This window comes from Lethenteron reissneri, chromosome 69 (assembly GCF_015708825.2).
Source record: "Lethenteron reissneri isolate LAM-NWPU_2019-01 chromosome 69, ASM1570882v1, whole genome shotgun sequence".
In the NCBI taxonomy this organism is placed as follows: domain Eukaryota; kingdom Metazoa; phylum Chordata; class Hyperoartia; order Petromyzontiformes; family Petromyzontidae; genus Lethenteron; species Lethenteron reissneri.
The window spans coordinates 8416803-8431530 of NC_083847.1; the positions used below are offsets into that span (position 1 = coordinate 8416803).

At 49.2% G+C, this 14728-nt stretch overlaps 2 protein-coding genes across 2 annotated transcripts; one reads left to right on the forward strand and one right to left on the reverse strand.

The window, feature by feature from the left end:
• Nucleotides 1–454: 454 nt before the first annotated feature.
• LOC133360693 (uncharacterized) lies at nucleotides 455–2847 on the forward strand (the record flags this gene model as incomplete). The annotated part of the gene is made up of 3 exons (XM_061579483.1): nucleotides 455–517; nucleotides 2248–2389; nucleotides 2438–2847. Coding segments are annotated over exons 1-3 (615 nt in total), but the record flags the coding sequence as incomplete, so codon positions are not given.
• Nucleotides 2848–7795: 4948 nt separating this feature from the next.
• Nucleotides 7796–14352, reverse strand: LOC133360541 (zona pellucida sperm-binding protein 3-like). Its single transcript, XM_061579328.1, has 10 exons — nucleotides 14298–14352; nucleotides 13608–13819; nucleotides 13089–13205; nucleotides 11721–11820; nucleotides 10947–11124; nucleotides 10429–10564; nucleotides 10236–10330; nucleotides 9396–9490; nucleotides 8864–8992; nucleotides 7796–7926 (listed from the first exon to the last, which is right to left on the reverse strand). The coding sequence occupies exons 1-10, from the start codon at nucleotides 14350–14352 to the stop codon at nucleotides 7796–7798; spliced, it is 1248 nt and encodes a 415-aa protein (XP_061435312.1).
• Between the last annotated feature and the right edge of the window lie 376 nt (nucleotides 14353–14728).

Consider the following 14728-nt stretch of genomic DNA (forward strand, 5'->3'; position numbering starts at 1 on the left):
TTTTGTTTTCATTAAGTTTCATTTTATTAATTTTTGTTTTATTTTCCATCTACGTGACTTTTACCGAAAAAAAAATCAAAGAATATTCAACCGAATGAGTTATTAGTTTTAGATTTTTACCTTATATTTTTCCCATCCACGTAACTTTCACCGAAAGCACCCAAACGATAATCAACCGAAGGACTTTTTAGTTTTTTAAAAAGTTATTTTATTTTGTTTACCTCCCAGCCGGGCGCGCAGAGCCGGGCCGCGTCCTCGAGTCCCGTCACTTCGATGCCCGCTGCATGTACGCGTAGAAGCCGTTCTTAGTTCTCTTGGACGGCATCTCTATCTATCGGTTGTCTCTGTGTGCGTGTCACGCGCGGTCGTTTTTTAATGAGGGGAAAAAACGGAGTTATTGAATGGATTTTGGAGAGAAAATTAAAAAAATTTCGGAGGTAAAATTTAATACAAAATGGCGCCCGCGGCCACGCGCGAGGAGGGAACGGGACATCTTTTTGTAGAAAATGTCTGCCGAGTGACGTCAGTTCCGGTGGTGGGGTGGGGGTGGGGGCCGGAAGAGGTGAGGGGGGGTGGGGGTTGGTGTTGGGTGGAGGAGAGGGAAGTTGGTGTGACGGGTGGGGGGAGGTGGGGGGGAGGTTGGGGGTGGAGGGATGTTGGTGGGTGGGTGGGGTGGGAGGAGGTTGGGGGTGGGGGGAGGTTGGTGGGTGGGGTGGAGATTGGTGGGTGGGGTGGGGGGGTTGGTGGGTGGGGTGGGGAGGTTGGTGGGTGGGGTGGAGATTAGTGGGTGGGGTGGGGGGGTTGGTGGGTGGGGTGGAGATTGGTGGGTGGGGTGGGGGGGTTGGTGGGTGGGGTGGAGATTGGTGGGTGGGGTAGGGGGGGTTGGTGGGTGGGGTGGGGAGGTTCGGGGTTGGGGGTGGAGGGAGGTTGGGGGTGGGGGGAGGTTGGGGGTGGGGGGAGGTTGGGGGTGGGGGGAGGTTGGTGGGTGGGGTGGAGATTGGTGGGTGGGGTGGGGGGGTTGGTGGGTGGGGTGGAGATTGGTGGGTGGGGTGGAGATTGGTGGGTGGGGTGGGGAGGTTGGTGGGTGGGGTGGAGATTGGTGGGTGGGGTGGGGGGGTTGGTGGGTGGGGTGGGGTGGGGAGGTTGGGGGTGGAGGGAGGTTGGGGGTGGGGGGAGGTTGGGGGTGGGGGGAGGTTGGGGGTGGGGGGAGGTTGGGGGGGGAGGTTGGGGGGGGGTGGGGGGAGATTGGGGGTGGGGGGAGGTTGGGGGTGGGGGGAGGTTGGGGGGGGAGGTTGGGGGGGGGTGGGGGGAGATTGGGGGTGGGGGGAGATTGGGGGTGGGGAGAGGTTGGGGGTGGGGGGAGGTTGGGGGTTGGGGGTGGAGGGAGGTTGGGGGTGGGGGGAGGTTGTGGGGGGGAGGTTGGGGGGGAGAGGTTGGGGGGGGGGGTGGGGGGAGATTGGGGGTGGGAGGAGGTTGGGGGTGGGGGGAGGTTGTGGGGGGGAGGTTGGGGGGAGAGGTTGGGGGGGGGGTGGGGGGAGATTGGGGGTGGGAGGAGGTTGGGGGTGGGGGGAGGTTGTGGGGGGGAGGTTGGGGGGGGAGGTTGGGGGGGGGAGGTTGGGGGGGGGGTGGGGGGAGATTGGGGGTGGGGGGAGGTTGGGGGTGGGGGGAGGTTGTGGGGGGGAGGTTGGGGGGGAGGTTGGGGGGGGGAGGTTGGGGGGGGGTGGGGGGAGGTTGGGGGGGGGAGGTTGGGGGGGGGAGGTTTGGGGGGGGAGGTTAGGGGGGGGAGGTTAGGGGGGGGGTGGGAGGAGGTTGGTGGGTGGGGGGGTTGGTTGGTGGGGTGGGGAGGTTGGTGGGTGGGGGGGTTGATGGGTGGGGGGGTTGGTGGGTGGGGAGGTTGGTGGGTGGGGGGGTTGATGGGTGGGGGGGTTGGTGGGTGGGGGGGTTGGTGGGTGGGGTGGGGAGATTGGTGGTGACAACGACAAAAATAAACCACAGCGAGTGCATTGGACATTGAGCAAATAATTTAATTAAATAACAATAACAACAACCAACAATATTTATTAACTAAAGTGTTAATTACTTCCCGCGCGCTGGAATTACAGCAATAACTTACGACGAGTTAATTTAAGTATGAAAACTATAAGAATGGGGGGGGGGTGTTAATGTTTTTCACCCTGAAGTTATTAACTTAATAAATACGCCGGACTCGATATCAACAACAAACTACGACTCGAAGACGATGGCAAGAACTCGTTAATGAACCAAGGAGGTGGTGGTGGAGTGGGTGGTGGTGGAGGTGGTGGTGGAGGTGGTGAAGGTGGTGGTGGAGTGGGTGGTGGAGTGGGTGGAGGTGGTGGTGGAGTGGGTGGTGGTGGTGGAGGTGGTAAAGGTGATGGTGGTGGTGGTGGTAGAGGAGGTGGTGGTGGAGTGGGTGGAGGTGGTGGAGGTGGTGGTGGAGTGGGTGGAGGTGGAGGTGGTGGAGTGGGTGGTGGTGGTGGAGTGGGTGGTGGAGTGGGTGGAGGTGGTGGTGGAGTGGGTGGAGGTGGTGGAGTGGGTGGTGGTGGAGTGGGTGGTGGAGTGGGTGGTGGTGGTGGAGTGGGTGGTGGAGTGGGTGGTGGAGTGGGTGGTGGTGGAGTGGGTGGTGGAGGTGGTGGTGGAGTGGGTGGTGGAGGTGGTGAAGGTGGTGGTGCAGTGGGTGGTGGAGGTGGTGGTGGAGTGGGTGGTGGAGGTGGTGAAGGTGGTGGTGGAGTGGGTGGTGGAGGTGGTGGTGGAGTGGGTGGTGGAGGTGGTGAAGGTGGTGGTGGAGTGGGTGGTGGTGGAGGTGGTGGTGGAGGTGGTGAAGATGGTGGTGGAGTGGGTGGTGGAGGTGCTGGTGGAGTGGGTGGTGGTGGAGTGGGTGGTGGTGGTGGCGGTTGCCCCTGGCAACGGGCGGTTGCCCCTGACAACGGGCGGTTGCCCCTGACAACGGGCACCACGCCGTAGCTGTGGGTCGGACGCCATTTTTAATTCCCGTTCCAAATGCACAAAAATGTACACGCGACACTGAGGTAAATACATCAAAGTTTCACGTCCCCCCCCCCACCCCAATGTGTGCACTTACTATTATAGGGTCGGTAGATAATAAAATTATAGCGATTAGACAGTATTATTCTAGCGCGGGGGGGGGGGGGGGTAGCGGCCCAGCACCCAGCCTCGGCCGGGTGGGCAATCTAGGCGAGGCCGGAGGCTCTGCACGTTACTAGGCCTCGTCACCCCACACTTGTCAGGCGAAGACTTTGTGCTATAAACTCGATATACCCAGCCTTGCCCGGGGGAAAAATACATGTAAAATCTTCTAAAAACTTTAAAACATAACATACCAATGAAAATACAACTGTGCAATTAATATTAAACCCGACCGCGCCAAGAATCGATTCTCTTAATCGCGCAAAGGAATCGAAGGTTGTAGATTCATTAAGAATCGCCCTGTTCCCGTTATATATAAGTTGGTTAATATAAACTGCTACTAACGGCGTTGCCCGGGGGAAAAATTGATTTAAAAAACTTCTAAAAACTTGAAAGCATAACATATACAAATGAAAAGAAAACTCATTAATTAAAATGAAACCCAAGCGCGCCAAGATTAGATTCTTTAAATGTAGACTGCACAAACAGTTATTACGCTGGGCGAGTGTACTGGCAAAGTCACGTAGGTAAAAAATGAAATTAAAATTAATAAAAATAAAATAATAAAAATCACGACGTTTCGGAGGCAACGCAAGTCTCCGTCATCAAGTGGGACCGTCACAGCCAGATTTGCTGTATCAAGTGAGGTTTTTAAAAAAAATAATTTTAGTACAATTTTTTACCTACGTGACTTTGCAGTCACGAAAGCTTCAAATCTAGAAGTGTACTGGCAGTCTATAACGTAGACTGTAGCCTGGTTATTAAGCTGGGTGAGCGTACTGGCAGTCTATAATGTAGACTGTAGCCTGGTTATTAAGCTGAGTGAGCGTACTGGCAGTCTATAATGTAGACTGTAGCCTGGTTAAGCTGGGTGAGCGTACTGGCAGTCTATAATGTATACTGTAGCCTGGTTATTAAGCTGGGTGAGCGTACTGGCAGTCTATAATGCAGACTGTAGCCTGGTTATTAAGCTGGGTGAGTGTACTGGCAGTCTATAATGTAGACTGTAGCCTGGTTATTAAGCTGGGTGAGTGTACTGGCAGTCTATAATGTTGACTGTACAATAGTTATTAAGTTGGGTTAGTGTACTGACAGTCAGTAATGTAGACTGTACAAATTGTTATTAAGCTGGGTGAGTGTACTGGCAGTCTATAATGCAGACTGTAGCCTGGTTATTAAGCTGGGTGAGTGTACTGGTAGTCTATAATGTAGACTGTACAGATAGTTATTAAGCTGGGTTAGTGTACTGGCAGTCTATAATGCAGACTGTAGCCTGGTTATTAAGTAAAGTAGCAGGTACCACCACAGTCAGTATGTATTGCTGTCATCATAGCAGGTATCACCACAGAATGTACTGCTGTCATCATAGCAGGCACCACCACCACAGTATGTACTGCTGTCATCATAGCAGTTACCACCACAGTCAGTATGCACTTCTGTAATCATAGCAGGTATCATCACAGTCAGTATGCACTGCTGTTATCATAGCAGGTACCACCACAGTCAGTATGCACTGCTTTAATCATATCAGGTACTACCAAAATATGCACTGCTGTAATCATAGCAGGTACCACCACAGCTGTTTCTACTGCTGTAATCATAGAAGGTACCACCGCAGCAGTATGCACTGCTGTAGTCATAGCAGGTACCACCACAGTCAGTATGCACCACTGTAATCATAACAGAAACCACCACAGTCGGTATGCACTGCTATCGTGAAAGCAGATACCACCACAGTCCGTATGCACTGTTGTAATCATAGCATGTACCACCACAGCAGTATGCACTGCTGTAATCATAGCAGGTACCGCCACAGCAGTGTGCACTGCTGTAATCATAGCAGGAACCACCACAGTCAGTATGCACTGCTGTCGTGAAAGCAGGCACGACCACAATCAGTATCCACTGCTGTAATCATAGCACGTACCACCACAGCATGCAGTGCTGTAGTGAAAGTAGGTTCCACCACAGTATGCACTGCTGTAATCATAGCATGTACCACCAGTCAGTATGCACTGCTCTAGTGAAAGCAGGTACCTCCTCGGTCGGTTTGCACTGCTGTAGTGATAGTAGATACTGCTATCGAGTTGGTAGATACTAAAACAGTCAGTATATACCACTACAGTCAGTCACTACTGCTACAATCGGTATATACTACTATACAGGCAGTAGATACCACTACGGTGAGTAGTTAGAGTCAGTAGATACTGCTAGAGTTTGTAGTTACTAGTCATTGGCTACTGCTATACAGTTAGTTACTACTATAGAGTCCGTAGATACTACTGTAGGCCCAGCAGCTACTACTAGTCAGTCGTTACTACAATCAGTAAATACGCCAGTCAGTAGCTACTATTGTACAGTCAGTAGATATAACTACAGAGTCAATAGTTCTACTTCCTCTGTTGTATGTAGGGTGTGTAGGTCTATATACCTACGCGGGGGTAAAGTTATTTTTTGAGGTGGGGGGGGGGGGGTCCACAATTTTCGGAAACCTTTTATATCAACTACTAATTTACCCCACAATATCTACAACTTTTTGGAGTATTGCAAGCTTCTTATAATTTTGTTGGTGTAGAAATGTACCAACTGCCCACCGAGGTTTCACAATACCTTAGTAGCCGTGTGTATATGCAAGGTTTTTAAGAGAAGTTTTGAAAGATATTTTTCACCCGGGCAACGCCGGGTACTTACCGCTAGTGCAAAATAAATAAAGGGGCATCGTGCAAACCCAGAGGGCCGACTGCTCCATCTACCCATCCAAAGAACATGTAACAAAGCCTTTGCAGTGCCGCGTTGGATCTGTAATAACACTCTGGAGACGGCTTGTGGAATCGGTCCTTTTATTTACTTTTCTCAGTTCACAAGCACTCCCCGTTGCTGGCAGGCAACGGGAAGTGGGCAGACAGATTGCAAGAGACGCACCGCCACGTGGCACTCGGAGCCCCGCTCGCGCGTGGCCCCTCTCTCTTCGTTCCTTGTCTGACCACGTGTCCCTTGGCTCTTCCCTTATTTAATGCCTCAGTCACGTGGTACTCGCCAGCCAATCCTTAATAGCCTGCGCTGAATGTTCCAGATTCCTCCATCAACTCCCGGGACCACGCCCCTGACTTGTCTTCCCATTCGCTGAGGCCAAGAGCAGCAGAACCAATCACCCTAGCTGACATCCCTTGATCACACCAGGGCCATGCTCCCAGGCTCTCCCCCCATTGGCTGTTGAGCAGGACCGGCAGAGCCAATCACCACGTGAGCCGGACATAGGCCGTCATTACAGATCCTTGACGTTGTAAATTAGACATTACAAACATATCCAAAATCAGTGCTAATTCCACTGGCAATGGGATTTGTAACTTTCATCCTTACTCATGTAAGGAGTTAAATTTTAGCAAGGGACTTTCCTCTGGTCTGGGACCAACTTGCCCAAGCATGGGAATCGGTGTATTCATGCCATTTGAACGTATATACTTTGTATAGTGTAATTTATGTACCTTCAAGATACTATGCACTCCGATAGTTTGTATTGTTGGTTGTAACTTTGACATGCATCCAATGGACAGAGCTTCAGAGCTCATGTCACTAGGATGAATACATATTTTGAGTTAAGGCTGTGGGGCACCATGGAAACAAATTTCCACATGTAAAACGCCAACTGTCAGCTTAAGTACAATATTAAAGGCTACTTTTCCTTGCAAGGTTGTTGCACCTTGCCCGTCTTTGTAATGTACCATAAATGCCCAATTACTGCCACGGTTGTAAACTTCTGGGGGCTTTTTTATGGTAGATCAAAGTAGCATAGGAAGGCATTTCTTACGTGAAATTGTTCAACTGCTCCATTGTACAGGACAAAGAATGACTGCCAGTAAGGACAGTTGGGAATGTTTAAACAGGACCCTGCGGGGTGGGCTGGTAGGAACGAATAACCAAAGAATATAAACATAATGTATTATTACACTTGTTTAGCCAGGAAAGCCCCACAGAGTCTAAAGGTTTTTGTAGGGTCCTGCCAAGTGTTTGCAGTAGGGGGCGATGTTGCTACACCGAATCGGACGATATGAAGGGAGAGTGAGGCCTATGCCTGGGCTTTTTATTATTTAGGTAAAAGCTTTAAATTTAAAGGTTTCTATTTAAAAGCATCAGGGAATGTAACATTGTTAAACATCAACTCCCTTGCACACACACGGGGGTACGATATGAAGGGAGAGTGATAGGCGTAGTTCGAGGCTTTAGGGCGCTGCGAGTTATTTTTTAATTTCAAAGTTAATTAAAAAGCTATCTCAGGGAATTATAAGGGAATGTTACACTTGTTTAGCCAGGAAAGCGTCAGAGTCAAGGTTTTTGTAGGGTCATGCCAAGTGTTTGCAGTAGGGGGCGACGTTGCTACACGGACGGACGATATAATCTATTGTAGGCTGGTCCACTTCGTTCCTACCAGTAAAAACATTTGCCTATATTAGGTACATCCCACTAGTCCTACAACGTATGAATTGGAGGCCACCTAATCGTATCCATACTCGCCCTCATTAACTGGGCGATGGTGGTTACAGTGCTCACAACACCAAGCAAAGGCCCCACAAGACCAGAAAAGTAATGCACCAGAGTTTTATTTTCATAGGTTAAGCAAAGCAACAGAAGATCAGAAGCTCGATTCCAATCCCTTTGAAGGAGTCGTGCGACGCCTCTTCGAAACAAACAAAGCCACCGTGGCGCTTGCTGCGACAGCCATCACCAGTGCAGCCACTCCCAGACCAAGAACGGGAGCAGCACCTGTAAAACAACAATTGAGAGAAAGGGCTGGTGGGTAACTGCGGAGCCGTATAGCTAGGGTTTCCACGTGCTGGAGGTTGTGGGGGCATTTGACCTATCCAAGTATTTGGTCAAGGTGTGCTGTTCAAATATGTCACTCACCAAGGTTTGCCATTTCACACTGGTGGATGGCTTTAGTTCAGAAAGTCACACATCTTATGTTATTAAAAACCAAATCACAAATATCTTATTACGTCTGTTAAATAGCTTGCCATCTTAAACATATTTACATCTGACGACCAAAGGACATTTAAGGAGGATCATGGCAATATCTGTTGGGCATACCTTGAGGGCACTGCTGTAAAATCCGTGTTTGGTACCTTTTCAACTTGTTATTGGGGAAGGGGGTTGTAGTTGGATGTCATAGGCCCTTTCAAAAGGAGGAGAAACCAGACTTCGAGAAATAAATCGCGTCCTCCAAATTATATCAAGTTCCGTATAGAGATTAAGTATTACAGACTGCCAATCCATGAGAGGTCAACCTTAGACCGTCATTGCCTGGGTTTAGCCTTAAAATAATCTGCCGATATGAAAAATAGGGTTTACTATTTCTGACAATAAAACAGGTGTTAATACATTAACCAAATAGATACCTTTTGCAAGGAATTAAGTCTGCATTAATCACACGTACTTTTTGGTGAATTTGCGCCTTTTAGATAGGTATCATTTTTGAAACGGATTGGTCTACACCAGAGACAACCTTCTTTATGGGCTAGTCCGAGTCAAACCAGAAAACACCAAAGGCAAACAGTACAACGACAATCCATGCATCTGAACATTTATATCCCTGGGCGAGCAGATACATCATGGGACCTTTTTGCCAGTATCAAAGTATGAGAAATATCTTTTAACCCCGAGACTGGAAAAAATGTGCCATGAAAGAATCTGGTAGTTTTACCTTTGGATGCAGATGTAGAAACCCGTGGCTGCTGCTGTTTTGCAGGGCTGCTTGGCTCGGCACCATCTGAGAAGGGCTTGGCAATCACGATGGGGCCCAGCATCACATCTTCCACCGCAAACGACGGTCCTGAGTGAGAGGACCACATTAACAATGTGGCGAAGGCCCAGGCTTAAGCCCATACACAACTGATGATAATTGCTTGTGTTGCAATCCAAACGCCATGAGAATTTTAGTGTTTAATTTTTTTATTTCCCTTCTACGTGACTTAACCGAAAAAAAGAATATGAATCCCTGCAGTCACAAAAGCTTTAAATCGAAATTATTTCTATTTAGTTTACTTGGCACATTACTTATTTCAATCGCGATGCCTCCATTCCTGATTGCCACATACCTAACACCATTATTTAGGCAAGGCTTACCATAGTGACTGTCGCAGTTTGGCTTTGACACTTTCCAAGAACGTAACTCCCTTGATATTCAAGGGTTTTCTGTACAAGACTAAATGGCTGAATACGACGGTTGTACTCACCAGTCACTGCTGCCACATCCCTGCGCCTTCTTCCACTGGGGCACGTGGACTCGCAACAGCTGCACACCGAGTCCGAGCCATCAGCAGAGACCCACCTGCATGCACACAAACGTCGTCTGTAGTTACACAGGCAATGCTCACTCGTATCCGTTCACATTTGAGAAGTGCCGATTGAGCACCCGTTCAGGGCAAGCAACGTACAGTGGTGTACCATTTGGCCAGCACCACGGTCGACCAGACAGATAGCGACAATACCACTCGATGGGAGCAGTGGCCAGGAATACAATTCTGGGCAGAGTTGTGTTTAACTGTAGGACGACACCGGACCTGTAGAGTCAGAGCCTTATAGGAAAGTACTGAAAGTATTTGTAGCATGAAGGGAAAGTCTGACGAGGACCACTTCCAATGTTGTTACACACGAGCCCTGGTGATCAGCTTGAGGAAAAAAAAAAATCTACGAAGGCGAGGCTCTGTTGATGCTCCCGACATTAGCCACGAATGAGATTTGAACTCTGGCTAAGAGGCTGAGATTTTTCAAAAGGAGCTCAAACGAATGACAAACGTCGTTTGCAGGCTGCTACACTTGTTGCTAAACTCAAGACAAGTGCAGGCTATGACCAATAATCACCTGAAAATATCTAAACAAGAGAAGACCCGTGGGACTGTACAGGAAATGTTGTAATACCAGTTGCAGCTAGAAACCAAAGTCAGGTCTCAGGGATATTAGTTAAGCACACAGGCATGCATTAATATGTAGCCCACATGCAAGGCATGGATAGAGCTATTGGATGGAAGACGCTAAAAAACAAATTGCCGGGCAATGCAAGGAAGCAGACCAACCTGTATGCAGCCGAGGGGCTGTAGGTGCAAGCTTTATTGACAGCCGTAGGAGATGTAGCAACATCTGCAACCTTCAGCTGGCAGAAGACGAAAACCTGGACCGAGAAGAGGAAGATGGGTTCGTATTCAACCACACTGCCTACCACGTGGCTAAAAGGTGGTTTCTGTAGAAGCCTGCATGACAGTAGATCACCTGATCGCCATTGTTGGTCAACGTCGTAAGGAAGCGGAAGGAATCTATGAAGAAGCGAAGGACGTTGTCACTTTGCCGGAGCAGGAAGCCAGATGTCAGGTGAGTATCATACGAGACTTTGCCATCCACCAGGCACCTGCACAGACATCGTAGAGGTATGACATGTGGCATTACATAGGGCAGGCCAGCAGAAAGCCAGCGCTAGGAGATGTAGTACTCCTCTTCCACTGTATAATACGGCACAGAGGGTACGCCAAGCCCACCTCTTAAGGGGCTCCTCCCACTCGCAAACCAAATCAGTCACCAATGACGCACATTGACCACATCTCTCATCAGTAATGTACCGACAGACACCACATGATAAAAAGCATTAACTATACACCTGGTCAGGCTTAACCATCAGAGCAAGATTCAGCAGCATGCCAACATCAGGATGTTATATACTCAAGCAGTGGAATGCCACATTTACGACAAAGAGAATAAACATTCATCAGGTGGGATTAAGAGAGAAATCTCACCCAGAGTTAGAAATTATTTGGTAGCTGAGGGGAGAGTTCCTGTCCGGAACCGGGGTTGCAAAGCAGCTGACCACGAAGATCCGGAGTGGAACGTGGTTCAGTGTCTGCACGCTCGCCTCGACATGCAGTGTCTGGCCCAGCTGGTATACGGTGGAAGGTCGCGCCACACTCCAGTCGTCTTCATAAAAGAAAAAACAATTCGACAACTTCAAAAAACACAATTGCCAAGGCCGAGTGCAGACTAAAAGCGCAGCCAGGAAAGTGCTTGCTCACGCCACTGCTTGTGGAAGAATCCCAGATAAAATCATGGGACCTCCTGTGCCAGTACCAAAATATGAGAATAGGTTTAACTTTTTTCTGGCAACAGGTGTTAAAACACCAAACCGAAACCTTTTACAAGGCATCTTGTGCATTAACCACAATATTTGTGGTCGGAATGCAAAAAAAACTCGAAAGAAAGCCGTTTGGTGTGGACCAGTTTCAAAGACAATGCATATATTAGAGTTTGTTTGCATTCTGATCAAGGATTGTGGTTAATGCAGACAGGATTCCTTGTAAAAAAAGGTTTCAGTTTGGTGTTTTAACATCTTAACACCTGTTGCCAAACAGGGGAAAATCTAGTCTTAAAACTCGGATAAAGTTTAGTGACCTCGGGAATATATCTGGCCTATTTTTCAATACCAAGCAAAACATATTGAAGGGTCTAAAGTTAAACTGCCATCCTGGTAGTAGCCATGTGCATAATAGGCAATCAACATCCCCATCACCACTGACCGGTCATGAGCCTCAGCGTGAAGCTCAGCTGCTGCTGCATAACCTTGGCGCTGCTGAAGGGAATCCATGTGGGTTTGATGGCATTGCTGGACACGTTCCCCTTCCTGCAGTGAGGAAGAGATCAGGCACACATTCTCGACAAACGAGCAGAGGTGGGCGATGCTCAACAGCACTAATTGTGACCAGATTCTTATTGCAATGCTGTTAATATCATCTTACAAGGAGTAGACAAGCGAAGAGATACAGAACCATATTTTCAGAGTATATTTAACATCGCAACTTGCAAGACTTTTATCCGACGAGGACCAAATAAGAGTAAGTAGACGACTTGGGGGAATGGAGTATAATCAAGGGGACCGTGGTTCACGCAGTATGCAATGCATGTGAAGTATTTGAATTGACGGCAGGAACTTCTTGACGGGTAACACACTTTTATTAAATCTTGACGTGTCACAATACAACGGGTGGTCTCTATCCTTTGGACTATACACTCCACTTAACTCGTGTAGACTCTATGCTTCTGGCTACACACAATACACTTGACTCGTGTAGACCCTATGCCTCTGGCTACACACAATGCATTCGGCTCGTGTAGACCCTATGCCTATGGCTACACACAGTACACTCGCCTCTGGGTTACACAGAGTCCCGGTCCCGTTAGGACAGCGGGACTAGGTACCGCAGGGCCCTATGGCTTCATCCCCGTCTTCATTCTTCGCTGGTTACATACCGCCCTTACGCCTGTGTGCATCCCATTTTATAGCCCCTGCTCACGAGAGACGGAGCTGATGCGGACGTCGACGTGAGCATCGCTCCTTAGTGAACCAATCACGACGCACTCTCTCTACGATGCGTTTTCCCCAGCGCGTGTTAACACTACTCCACCAATCACACCGCGCTGCCACCCGGTCACTCCCTCTCAGCGCGTCACTGGCCCACAGCCAATCAGTACCCCGTAACCCACGACCCCGCGCCGACCCCTGATCCTCCACCGTCAGCGCGTGTCACCACATACACAGCCAATCATTACGCGCTGGCATACGATCCCCAATCCCAGCGCGTATCACCACTACACATGCACCACTTCAGGCGTGGACACTTGCAAGGCTGGATGTTTGAGGCAGGCCACGACAGGCGTTTGATGTGAACCCATCAGTAAAGTTGCCACTAAAAACCGCCACGACAGACAGCACAGGGAGACTTTCCATCGGTGGATTAACTCGCTGACATTGGCTTTATTGCAATTCAGGCCTCGCAAAGCTAAAGCATACGAAACGGCACGTGATTTTTAAAGACAGTGGTAGAATTGTAAACAGTTTAGCTGGACTTCAAAATTAAGCAAACGTCAACAAGAGACTGCTGGTGAACTCGCCTGGGATAGCGGCAAACGACCGGCACGGCGACGTAGTTTGTGCGGATAATGCCCGTGTTGGACGTGGGGCGGTAGTAGAGGTAGTTCTCGTAAGACAGCAGCTCTGCACTCATCTAAGGAGGGAGGAAGACATGGGGTTTATTACCTATTGCAATACTAGCGGAATAATAATAAAAAAAAATGCTCAAACACCTTGGTTTAAATAATTCACATAGCTCATGTCCACCATAAAAACCACACCCACACAAACCATGGCAGATGCAGATTTCCAATGTATTATGGAAGATTAAAAACGCTTAAATGTACGACTGGTCAACCAGAACGGACCTTAACATAATAATGCAATGACCGAACTACAAACACCAAGTGGACTTCAAAGCGATAAACCGCTGTTATTGAAGAAGTCTGGTTTGACTCGAATGCGGAATTGTAATTCTTCTGCGTCTACACGCGGCCAAAAAGTAAAGCAGTTGGATTGCGCAGATTATGTTACAGCAGCATTAGCAGCCAGTTACCTGGAGGCTGCTGCCACAGCTTTCCAGTGCGTAGAGGAACGTCACAGTCCCAGCAAGGGCGTCGCTCCCAGTGACGGGGCAGGCTGGCACTCCCAAGGACAGGTCACTCGCCTGGGCCAGGTGACCCGTGCCGAACAGGTCCCTGCTCACGGTCAACGTGAGCGTCGCCTCGTCACACACCACACTCACCGTGGCGGAGGTGGCCACTGCAGCTGGCGGTGCCGCACGGGACGAGACGCGAGAGTTACCCAAACAGTGACACAGGTGGTCAGTGAAGCCGTAGAAAGTCTCAGACGCGAGTCTCAATCATCCACACGGAGCTACTAATACTAGGGTTTGAATTCCCCAGTAGCACCTCAATAAATGTATACACGCGTTACGACAGGTTAAGAAGCAGTTTTGGCAATCCACTACTGGAGCAAGTCTCGCACATTGCCGGAGACAGTTTGACCATACAGATCAGTACGGGCTGAATTAGGGCAAAGCCCCAGGTCTAGACACATCTCGCCAATGTTAACATTACCAGGACGCAAATTCAGGTATAGAAAGGTGAATTAACCACCACGCCACACTACCAAGCCCATCGTTAGTACGTGTATATTATGGTGTTCACATTAGTAAACACGGCAGTTACATTACACGACAAATAAACACGTTTGTAAAAAAATCTTTCGACCAAACTCCACTCACCAGAGGCAAGACATAATAACCCCAAGATCGAAAACAAAGCCCTCGTGATCTCCATCGCAAGGACAACAAAAACCGAAACTTAGCACGGCACCAGCAGAGCCAACGCAGTTACTGTCCCGACTCGGGGCTTTTATCTGCGCCCGGCCTCATTCAGTTTCAGTAATGAGCCAATTAACTCCTCCTGCGTACGTGCCGCGTGATTGCGGTGCAGCTCCTGTCCATGCACGTGCGCCGAGATCGAGCAAACCTCTACTGATGAGACAATGAGTGAGTGGATCTGCTCTGATAAAATATCGCCGATGAGACAATGCGTGGGTGGATCTGATCCAATCTGGATCGGGATCGCTGAGGGCTCTCCATATAAAAGGGGTCCATGGCCTAAGGGAAGTGACGCAGCCGATGATTTGTTTTACGATGGCGGCTCTGCGAGT